Genomic DNA, 12,409 nt, shown 5'->3' on the forward strand with positions numbered 1-12,409 from the left:
ATGTATGAAGTTCTCGAAAGTGATAAAGTGGAGAGTGAAACGACCAGCCACTCAGCTCCTAACTGTCATGTTACAGGATGTTTTTGAAAAATGTCAATTGGGAGCTGATTGGTTGGTCGTTTATCACTCTCCACTTTATCACTTCCCAGAGCTTCATACATCTGATCCAATATCTTATCACATCCTGTGGCTGCATGACCTCTCGCGTGACCTTATCACAGATTAGGTTTGATCCCCACTGGCTCCTGGGGTATCAGGGATTCCCTCTTACCATCAGTAATCGCCTGTTACTGACTCCATCCACTGCACAGTGGGGGTGTAACATTGCTGCCACCATCATGTCCTTCCACCAGCCCAGGAACCGCTTACCGCTGTGTATGCGTAGACACGCTGCGGCCAGATCTCCTGAATGGTGTCGGCTGATACTCATTGATCTCTCACAATGGACCAGGCTCTGCACGGTAGCTGGCAGTGGGCTTGAGCTTGGAGACACTGGGCTCAATCCAGAACAACCGGAGAACGCAATTGCATTTGGCAAAATTCTGTCGTCACAGGATTCAGATGTAGTCATTGTAAAGCAAGATGTTTATGCTGAAATAGTCTTAAAAAAAGACTGTTCCCCTTGGGGGTATCACAGCAAATAAAGATGATACAGCAGTTCATTCCTTCTTGATGGCCAAAAAGATACACACATAACCAGACTCGCAGGCCTTCTTTTAGGTCACTCCAATACACATTACCATAGAGGGTAAGTCCGCCCTGTGGTTTTTACCCAATCAAATTAAGTGCATGTGCCTTGCATGCCCAAAGCATGCTCTCCTTTAACATTGTCCCCTATGGACAGTGGGGAGTGGTCACTCCCCTGTGTCTGAGCCCACCTGCAGGGCTCAGCGACGCCCATGCTCCGTAACGTCTGGAATGAAAAAAATGTTCCCTCCAAAACGAAATTACAGGAATCTGCTAAGGGACCAAGCCTGCCACCTATAGCTTGAATCTGAGCTCCAGAGGTAGGCAACCAAGGTCCCCAGGCAGGGATTCCTGGCCACGGAGAAGAAGCTCTTTGGAGGTCCCTGAAAATATTTAGCTGGCTGCATTATGCAGCCTTCCCTCTACCTTCTCATGCCATTTTCATGCATGAGGCTGTAGAAGAAGGTATCTAATTCCCCTAGGAGAGAGGCTGGGGGACCCAGCAGCCCATAGAGAACCCCGGATCCCCTTGGACCTCCAGGGACCAAAAGGTAAGTGCATTTTACTTAAAAAATATACACTTAAAATACATAAAAGCACCTTTTATTTACATTATATGTTAGAATCTATCCACGGAGTCTGTGCCCTGCAACAGACTCTCTCAGAATGCGGCACTACAGCTCAGCACTGCTTTCCTGGCTCAGTGCTGCACACACTTTAAAGAATATATTTTATTTTTATTTCACATTGTGTTTTCTGTGTATGTGTATCTTTAGACTATGTGACTATAGACTATGTGCCCAGGAATCAGCACTGGGCTTTTGCTACCACAGCTCCTCTCAGCACCAGGACTGTGTGCTAGGGGACTCTTAAGTACCTGGCCACAGCGCTGGGGGTTCTGGGAAGCTGGCTCTCCCTGTCCCCCAGCATGCAGCCATGCTCTACACACACTCCCTGATGCAGCGCACCAGGGGTTAAATCGTTGCTTTGCCACACAGTGACTTCCTGCCGCGACTTCCTGACGCCCTCAAGTGTTGGAGGGTCTGGAGCTAAGCTCCCGGTGGCCAGCGGTCGGCAACCAGCCCTGAAGCCGGAGACCAAGTCCCGGCTCCAGTGGCTCCATTCACCCGGTCCCCCGATACAATGCACCAGGGGTTAACACAACCTTGTCACGACCGCCAGAGCGGTTCTGGGCCGTGACATATCAAGCATGCATAAGGTACAAACGGCGCCTAGCACCAAACACATTTTCAATAGATGCCTAGCGTCGGTAGTATTTTCAAATATGACGCCACAGCACAGGTGTGAACCCTTTCAGTGCCGCGGCCGCCATTAAACACGTGGGAGGAGTGGAGGGGTGCCAGCTGCGGGACTGGGACCCTGCCACACATCCTATTCTATCCCATTCTAAATTCTTTCTTCCTTTGCACACCAAATACATACCATATTGATAGCCAACTTGTTCACAGAGTCTGCCATTGACTAATCTCCCCTTCATTTAGACTCTTCCTTATTCCCTCCTGCTTACCCTTTATTTATTTAACTTTATGGTTGTATGAAAATTAAAAAAAAATAATATTTAATGTGTTTGTCGGTATCTTACCCAAGCTATATGCAATTATTAACTGGTTTACTAAATAAAGTATTTAAAAAGAAGAAAAAAAACTGAAGTACGAGCATGTGTGTTTGCTGTTAATGTTACATCATACCATCTCTCAGATGTATCACTGGCTCGTACAGAAGATCTAGGTACATCCGTATCTCTTCAGGCAGTGAGCTGGCAATGAATCGGAGAACAATTGACATTCTTGTTCCTGCAGCTGATTTGCCCTGTGTTTTGCTGCCAGTTTTGCTTCTCATGCGACCATATAATATTCTTTGAATAAGAGAGAAAAATGTGCATTTGTAAATAATATTCTAAATAAAACTATCATGCTCTAGATTCAAATCAATAGCAGGTTATTGTTTTGAGAACAGAACCATGATAAGCTGTTAATACACACTAATCTAATAATAATAAGAAACGCTTAATGATGTTCCCACTGCATATACTGCAGCACCAGCAGCCACGTGGAAGTTGAAGGAAGGACTGAGATATTGGCCTGTGTGCTGCTGCGAGCTTCCTCCTCTAGTGTCTCTATTAGGAGTTTCTTCCATGCATCTACTATTACTATGAAACACTGCTCCTGACCTTTCCATGCAGAACATGACTACCACTACAAATAAAAATGCTCACAGTTGTGATTATACTGTATAAAGTCTGTCCTGAGCTGCTCCCATCCTCTGGAATACCCTCTTCCCAGCCCCAAAACATGCTCCTAAAACTCATTTATCTTACTCCACTCCCATAACTCGGCAGTGTCAGCCCTCTTCAGCTCTGCCTGTTTGTGTCCACTTACATACTCTTTACATCGGGGTGGACAATAAGTGGGCCTCCAGTTGTTTTTGAACTACACATGGCCAAAACTCTGGCAGGGCATGCTGGGATGTGAAGTTCTACAACAGCTGAGGGGCCACTTCTTGTCCATCCCTACTTTACATTGTAATCCTGTGTGAGCAGGGCCTTCATCCCTTTGCCTTCCTTGTATTTATGTGAAACCTGACTTGTTTGTACTAGTTTGTATACAGGTAAAATATCAGATCTATTCCTTCTGATCAATGCTATGGAACCCTTGTAATGACGTATAAACAATACTACTACATATATACCTCATGAGCACAGGCATTAGATCTGGCCTGTGGATGGACTTTACTATCGAGTTTTCCTCTGAGATACTGAAATGGACAATTTCCTGCTTAAAGCTTTTATCTTCCAGTAATCTTTGTAAATTTTCCCTGTAAAATATACATAAAATATAAACTAAAATCAAATAAAACAAACAGGTTAAAATCAAGGGCATTTTCCTGCTAGCATATGTTTCTCTAGTTGATAGAATGGCGAGCTTTAATGCACAATAAGCATTCACAAAGTGCAAAATGGGCACATAAAATGTGTGTGAGGACTGTTTAGTTAAATAGAGTTCTTTGGCAGAGGACCACTTATCTATAAATATCTATAAACAGTCATTGGCTGGTACAGGTCCATTTAACTAAGTTATTAAGAACAACTGGTACAATACATAATTGGCATATATCAGCATTTTTTTTAATTACATTTGTTACATTGGCCACTAAGCCGTGGTGAGTAGCCAAGATGGCCAGACATCTAGACAAAACTCCATTCAGTTTTGGACATAATCTGCCAGAGTTTGGCATCTAAAAATTTTTAATTATAAAGAAAAACAATATAGAACAAAAATGCTGTTTTTGACGAAAGGTCAGTAAAAACATAAACAGAGTGTTTCTTTAGTTGTATCCTGTATTTCACAAGGGAAATACTTTAAATTGACCACTTTGTGTTAATGTCGTCATCATCAATAATTGTATCAGAGCAAGCAGATAGTCAATATGGACAAAATATTTCCAATGACCAATACCAAGAACAAAATAATGTGCTTACTTGTAGGGCAGAACATGGGGGTGTTTGTAGCTCAGCACACAATCCAAGGCAACTCTTTGCACATTCTGATCTTGATGACACAACAACTGGAGAGGGAAACAGTGAGATTTGTCTTGCAGGATGAAAATACTTGTCATGCCTACATTATGCAAATACAAGCTAATGCAGGTACATTATCAATTTTCCGACGCCCTTGGTTCCAGCACTGTGCCGGATTAACAGTTAGTAATACATAATGGCATCCTGACGGCTAACACTCCCCTCCCACAGCCTAACCCTGCACAGCGGCATCCCGATGGCTAACACTCCCCTTCTGCAGCATAACTCCCCTCCACCCCCGCAGCCTGACCATGTACTTAATTTCGAAGCCGGCAACGTGAGGAATGAAAATTTGTCCGGATTAAACGAGGTGTCGGACCATAAATTGTAGGAATATCAGTGGTGCACCTGAATATATGTGTGTATAACATTATATATATATATATATATATATATATATATATATATATATGTACACACACACAATCCACAGGGGTGGCACTCCCATAAAAGTGTACAATAAATGCAGATGCCCTCCATTTAGGACCAACAGCAGTATACCCCTATGTACAAAATCCACACAGGAGGCACTCCCTCAAAAAATACACCTATGCTGTATTTAATGAGACGGAGTGCCAACTGTGTGAATTTTGGATAGATAAATATATTAGACTTTGCAGGTGGCACTCAGAGGCAAAGTTGCTTTCAGAAAAAAACTGAAAAACTGGTGTTTATCATCAACGTTTAGGAGAGTTAGTCTCCTTTGGCAAGGCACACAACGTGGAGACGTTATTTATTTGTTTAAACCATGTGGTAATCACAACACACTGTTTTATACTTGGTACGAGTTCATCTCTACCACTTACTGTAGTTTTTAAAACTTTAATGCACAATCAAGCGTCCCCACTTTATCTTATATTTAATATATATATATATATATATATATATATATATATATATATATACACACCATATATCCTGTATTTCCATAAACACGAAAATGCTAATTAAATTGCAACCCCACAGAGTATATGGCACTAACACAGTCCTTGTTATAAAAATATTTTGTAATTGTCCAAGATGGATAATAATACAGATAATATCACCATGAGCATTTATTCACACTTATCCATTTATATAATTACTCTTAATGACTTTTTACATCTTTGTACTTAAGTTATAGGCTATACCTATCAACTTTTCAGTATACTTGAGAAGTTGAACTCTGGCTCAATAAATGAGTAACTGAAAATGTTATATATGTTACATGGTAAACTAGAAGAAAGCAAAGCAACAACATTGTACCAATGTCATAAAGTTTATAGGGCTGCTTAGTTAAATCTTTTGAGATAAAGTTGTATGATTTTATTATCCATAATACTGTTTAAGTATTACAGCAACGTGTATAGGTTTTTTTTTTTCTTTCAAACACACAATTTGATTTAGCACACATGGATACCAGGCTTTGTGACCACAATGATTACCTGTGTATAGAGCTCGTATAACTTGGGCTCCAGGTACAAGGCTCGTGGATTTGAAAACTTGGAAAAAACTCTCAAATGTGTAATAAGTTGCCTTAAAAAAAAAGAAAGTCAATTTTAAAAATATATTTTAGTCCAAATAACATTTCGCATATTCATTTTTCTTAAATAGATTTTACTGAGTAGATCAACAGTATAAAACAAAGATCAAAAGGATTGAAAAACTCAACAATATAGAAATCATGGGCAAAACATATCAGATCTATACAAAAATCAGACAGTTTTATAATCAATTTTATATCATAACTCTAATATTAAGAAAGAAAACGCCAATATGTACAACCTAGGGAGAAAAAAAAAAAAAAAAGACTAAAGAAAAGGAAAGCAAGAAAAAAGAAAAGAAAACCTCTGGAGTGGGCCCTAAGGTTAGGAACATAAAAAATTACTAGGTATAGATGACTATTACAAGGCGGAAGGGGCGTTTTGAGAGGCTAACCAAGGGTTCCATATTTTGTCAAATGATTTAGAAGAGTGATTAATAATGCTAGTCATGTATTCCATTTGGTAAATATACCATATGTGGGATAAAATAGACTGCATAGATGGAGGAGCAGAATGTTTCTAGTCTGCCTACAACTGGCAAGTTGTAGCAGTGACTATGTGGCGCATTAATTTATTTTGATGCCTAGTCAACATAGGGAAGTCTAGAGGAAGAAGAAAATATTTAGGGTCGTTAAGCAAATGTGTTATAAGCCCAATTACTTCCCTCCAAAGATGTACCATCTTTGGACAGAACCACCATATATGAAAAAAGGTGCCCTCATTGGCACATCCTCTCCAGCAACTATTTGATGTATTGGGAAGGCACACAGTACCATCTATATAATAACTTATAGGTATTCTCCTTAATTAAGACACAAATAGAACTAGAGGCAGACCTCCCAGTCCCTTTCATGGGGATCACGTTGAGAAGACGACTCCAAGTACTTTTTTTCTTTTTTATTTATTAACAGTTTCTTATATTGTGCAGCATATTCCGTTGCACTTTACAATTGTAAACATTAATAGAACAAAACTGGGTAATAACAGACAGATATATAGGTAGGAAGGCCCTGCTCGCAAGCTTACAATCTATAGGGAAATAGGCATTGATACACAAGGATAGGTGCTATATATTGCATTTTGGTCCAGCCAAAATGCACAGTTACTTGGTTGGCTGCATGATCCAGTCACACAGGAATGTCGACCAAATGTCATAAGGATGTGAGAGGAAGACGATGTGTGAGATTGTGTGTGGACTGTAAAAAGGGGGTGTAATTAGATATGGAAGCTATGAATGTTATGTGGGAGGTTCTGGAATTTGATAAGCTTGCCTGAAGAGGTGAGTTTTCAGGGATCGCTTGAAGGATTGGAGACTAGAGGAAAGTCTTATTGTGCGAGGAAGTTAATTCCATAGAGTGGGTGCAGCGTGAAGAAAGTCCTGTAACCGTGAATGGGAGCAAGTAATGCATGGGGATGAGAGATGCAGATCTTGTGCTGAGCGGAGAGGTCGGGTTAGGAGATATTTTGAGATGAGTGAAGAGATGTATGTTGGTGTGGTTTGGTTAATAGCCTTATGTGTAAGTGAAAGTATTTTGTATTGAATACGGTACAAAACCGGCAACCAATGGAGGGACTGACAGAGCGAGGCAGCAGAAGAACAACGTTTTGCAAGGAAGATAAGCCTTGCAGCTGCATTCATAATGGATTGTAATGGTGATAGCCTGTTTTTGGGAAGACCAGTAAGGAGGCTATTGCAATAGTCAAGGCGGGAAATAATAAGTGCATGGATTAGAGTTTTTGCAGTGTCTTGTGTGAGATATGGTCGAATTTTGAATATGTTTTTTAAATGTATGTAACATGATTTTGAGACAGATTGAATGTGGGGAACAAAGGACAGTTCAGAGTCAAGGATGACACCAAGGCAGCGAGCTTGTGGGGCGGGGTGGATGGTCGAGGTATCAACAGTGAGAGAGATCAGGTTGGTAACGGTTATTGGCCGGTGGAAATATAATGAATTCTGTTTTAGAAATATTAAGTTTCAGGTGGCGAGATGACATCCAAGATGAAATGGCAGAAAGACATTCAGTGACACGGACCAATACAGATGGAGATAAATCTGGAGAGGATTGGTAGATTTGAGTATCATCCACATAGAGATGGTACTGAAATCCAAAAGAGCTGATTAGTTTGCCAAGAGAGGTGGTATAGATTGAGAATAGCAGAGGACCTAAGACAGAGCCTTGCGGTACTCCAACTGATAGAGGTAGCGAAGAGGAGGCAGAATCAGAAAAACAAACAGTAAAAGAGCGATCAGATAGGTAGGAAGAAAACCAAGAAAGAGCTGTGTCCTTAAGACCTAGGGATTGCAGTGTTTGTATGAGAAGAGAGTGGTCAACAGTGTCAAAAGCAGCAGAGAGATCTAGAAGAATTAGTAGTGAGTAATGGCCTTTAGCCTTGGCAGTGACAAGATCATTTACTACCTTAGTCAGTGCTGTCTCTGTGGAGTGTTGGGAACGAAAGCCGTACTGAAGTGGGTCCAATAAGCTGTGTGAGTTAAGAAAGTGTGTGAGGCGGGTGTAGACAAGTCTCTCAAGTAGCTTGGACGGGCATGGGAGCTGGGACGGTAATTTGAGAGAGTACTAGGGTCAGAAGTTTGTTTTTTCAGAATGGGAGTAATCACTGCGTGCTTGAACAGTGATGGAAAGTTGCCAGTAGAGAGAGAGATTACAGATTTTAGTTAGGGTTGGGATAAGCACAGGAGACAGAGCTTTACTGATTTGTGAGGGTATAGGATCTAGAGGAGAGGTAATAGAGTAGGAGGATGAAAAGAGTATAGATACTTCATCATCTTCAAATGAGGTGAATGTGCCAGAGGGTTCAGGTAGGGAATTGAGCAGGTCACTAGCTGAGGAAGAGCCTACTATTTCATTTCGGATCTTATCAATCTTGTCCCTAAAATAGGAAGCAAGATCTTGTGCACAGATAGTAGCAGGTGGTTTGGGTGATGGAGGGGTAAGAAGCAGTTTAAATGTATTAAAAAGTCGCTTGGGGTTAGAAGCTTGAGCAGAGATAGAGATTGGAAATATGTTTGTTTGGCAGTGTCCAGAGCAGTACGATAAGAGTTGTAGATAGTCTTATATGTGAGGAAGTTACTTGGAGTATGAGACTTTCGCCACTGATGTTCAACTTTACGCGAGAGTTTTTGTAGATGCCTTGTTAAGCTAGAATGCCACGGTTGACGTCTAACTCTACGTGGTGTGTGATGGGTAGCTGGAGCTACTTCATCGAGGGCTTTTTCTAGAATCTGGTTTAGGTGTGATGCAGCAGTCCCAGGAGAAGTGAATGTAGAAATTGGTGAAAGTTGTTGTTGTAGATAGTTGTTGAAGGTTAATGGCATTAATATTTCTACGGGTTTTGGGTTTAGGTTTGGTTGATTTCAATGATGTTGATGTAATGGAGGATTAGTGAAATCAGAAACTGAGCATAGTCTGGTGAATACAAGATCAAGACAGTGGCCCTCCTGATGAGTAGAGGAGTCAGTCCATTGGGAGAGGCCAAGAGAGAATGTTAAAGAGAGTAGTTTGGAGGCATGAGGAGATTGTGTACTGTCAATGGGGATATTGAAATCACCCATAATGATGGTGGAGATGTCTGAGGATAGAAAGTGAGGGAGCCAGGCAGAAAAGTGTTCCAGAAATTGCTGAGGTGGCCCAGGTGGGCGATAGATAACAGCAACTCACAGAGAGAAAGGGGTGAAAGTCCTGATAGAATGCACTTCAGATGATGTAAATGTGAGTGAAGGTACCTGTGGGAGAACTGTGTATGTGAAAGATTGGGAGAGTAATATTCCTACCCCACCTCCTTTACAATTACCAGGCCTGGAGGTGTGTGAGAAGTTTAGGTTACCATGTGAAAGTGCAGCAGGGGAGACAGTGTCTGATTGTGTGAGCCATGTTTCTGTTATTGCCAGAAGGTTGAGGTTGGTTGAAATAAAGAGGTCATGGATGTTAGCTTAATGCAGACAGAGCGTGCATTCCATACGGCACATTTTAGTGACTTGGATGGTGAAGGGAGGCATGCAATGTTTATGAGGTTAGCTGGATTTATAGTTCGTTGTGGGTGTGGCATGTGGGTTGGGCCTGGATTTGGTGATATGTCACCAGCTAATAGAAGCAGCAGAAGGGAAATATAAATATAATTGTTGGATTTGTCCGAAAGATTTTTATGGCGACAGGTTGTAAATGTTATTGTCAGTGTGTATAGATAAGTTAAAAGCTCATGTGTGTTCATAAGTGGAGAGTAGATTAATGAGGCAGCAATATGTACAGAAGGGTGAGCTGCAGGAAGAGTAAAGGATGTAGTAGCCTTAGAGAGGATTCCATGGAGTGAGATTATAAAAAGAAGTTTTTGATACATTGTCTTTTTTTGTATTTGGAAAAAACAAAATTTTCTAATGCTGGCCATACACACTACAATTATCGGGACGATCCGCCCGATATCGGCGGATCGCCGCAATAATTGTAGCGTGTGGGGGGGCGACCGAGGGTTAAATATTGCTCGGTCGGGCATGCTGGATTGTCCAGCATGCCCGTCCGATGCGATATTACCCGGTAAACTGTCGGCCGCATCGGGCAGTGTATGCCCAGCGCAGCCCACAGACAGACAGTTCCTGTGTTCCTTCCTACGGAAGGAACAGGGAAATGTCTCCTCCCCCGGGGATGGAGCGCGGACATCTGCGGCTGGCAGCCGGCCAGATAAAATGTCTGTCGGTCTGACAGACATTTTATCTGGCTGTGTATGCCCAGCATTAGTAATGGGTTTGTAATTACCTGGTCTTCAATGTTGTTCAATGTTTTTCAACTGTTATTTAACTGTTCAGAAAGCACACTTGATTTTAACCACTTAATGCATAACCACATCAAGCTGCTACCCTCAGCAAGCTGCCCTAAGACTGAATGTTAAGAAATAGTATGCCTGATTAAGATACTAGCTTACATCTGAGCCAATTGGTCAGCTGGTTGAAATGCAGATTGATCAGTGGACATATATTGCACTAAGTTTAAGTAAACAGGCAGTATGGCACTATAAACTATGCTTCAGTGATCCCCATCCAACACAGGTCATGACTATGGCTAGCAAGTCAAAAAAGATTCAGACATTTAAACAATACCAATTACAAACATGTACAGCATTAAACACATACTTTAAATACGCATTCTAATTTTGCATTAATGCAACTATAGATTAGGAGTTGTGGTTTGCAGGATGTCAAATAATATTACATACATTGCCTAGACAACTGATGGTGCATGGGGGTTAATGCAGGCTCTGGCAGTTGTACTCAGCAAGGACAATCACATAAATTACCTAGACAGCTGATGGTGAATGCGTATAAAAGGGAGATCAAGCCTTTAGTTGAGGCGCGCCTCACACATAAAGCCTTGAAGGTGGAAAGGGGTCTATCCAAGAGGAGATGTTTCACTTTAGAATGGAAATATCTGAGCTGGTTAAAAAATTGTAGAAGGAAGAGCTGTGTCTTCCTGAATCTGAGAAATTTGAGGAAAATCTGCATCTCTAGTAATATCGTTTAGAAGGAAAATACTTCTTTCTTTCCAAGCAGAAAATAAAAATGTTCTTACCAGGAGGGAAATCTGGATTATGGAAAATCGGAATAACAGGTAGAGGGCTATGGGCCAATTTAAATTTCTAGTTAGCGTAGTCCCATATAAATAACGAGCGGGAAACTATTTGGTGAGAAGTGACAATTTTGGGCGGCGAGACCTCGAAAGCCAAAGGAGGAAGGAACCCGTAGATAAACCTAGTTCATCAGCCTCAAAAGTATACCAGACCTTCTGAGCACAAAGGTTGGAACATTAGACAAAATGTGACAGTTGAGCGGCTAAATAGTAGTTTGAAGTCAGGTATACCCAAACCACCACTATGTGCAGGACGTTCTAGGAGCTTCAAATGCACCTGAGGATGTTTGTTCGTCCAGACAAATCCTGTAGTAGAAAATTGTAGAAATATAAAAACATAGGGGGAGAACAAATATCGGAAGGGTCTAGAATAGATAGAAGAGCTGAGGGAGTACGCTCATGTTCACAGAGTTCATTCTGTCAATTCAAGAAATGAGGTGACTGGATAAATTTAAAATAGACTTAATTTGATCTAGAAATCAGAGGGAAGTTAGCTTGGAAAAGCTGATGGTGGCGATGAGTTAGAAAAATGGCTAAGTATTTAATTTTCTGCTTATGCCTTTTAAATAGGAAATATGCTTCTAAGGAGAGTTTGGTTGACCCAGGAATACAGAAGTCAAGTACCTCTGTTTTACTAGTGTCGATGTTATAATCGAAATAACCAGAGTAACGATCAATCTCGGAGAAGAGGGGACGCAAAGACTGAGCTGGATTTTCTAGGGATATCAGGACATTGTCCGCATACAATGCGATTACATGCTCAAAAGGGCTAGTAGTCATCATACCGGAAATGCCAGGGTTGCTGCGAATCAGTACCACTAGGGGCTCTATAACTAGAGCAAAAAGCAAGGGGAAAAGTGGGCATCTCTGTCTGGTACCGTTGGAAATTCTTAAAGAGTAGGAGGAAATACTGTTGACAGTAACTGATTGTGGAGGAACCATATAAACCTGAGACACCGTCTAAA

General features: G+C 41.3%; 1 protein-coding gene across 1 annotated transcript in view; it reads right to left on the reverse strand.

Moving 5' to 3' along the window:
• The window catches only part of UTP20 (UTP20 small subunit processome component), a 184,114-nt gene that overhangs the window by 88,791 nt on the left and 82,914 nt on the right, over positions 1 to 12,409 (reverse strand). The window contains exons 23-26 of the mRNA XM_088467851.1: positions 5,710 to 5,800; positions 4,187 to 4,272; positions 3,397 to 3,522; positions 2,397 to 2,563 (exon numbers count right to left, since the gene is read on the reverse strand). Of these exons, the coding sequence (XP_088323977.1) occupies positions 2,397 to 2,563; positions 3,397 to 3,522; positions 4,187 to 4,272; positions 5,710 to 5,800 (470 nt within the window). The remainder of the gene's footprint in view (positions 1 to 2,396; positions 2,564 to 3,396; positions 3,523 to 4,186; positions 4,273 to 5,709; positions 5,801 to 12,409) is intronic.

The sequence above is a fragment of the Taudactylus pleione genome, unplaced genomic scaffold (genome assembly GCF_031769625.1).
Source record: "Taudactylus pleione unplaced genomic scaffold, aTauple2 ptg000077l, whole genome shotgun sequence".
In the NCBI taxonomy this organism is placed as follows: Eukaryota; Metazoa; Chordata; class Amphibia; order Anura; family Myobatrachidae; genus Taudactylus; species Taudactylus pleione.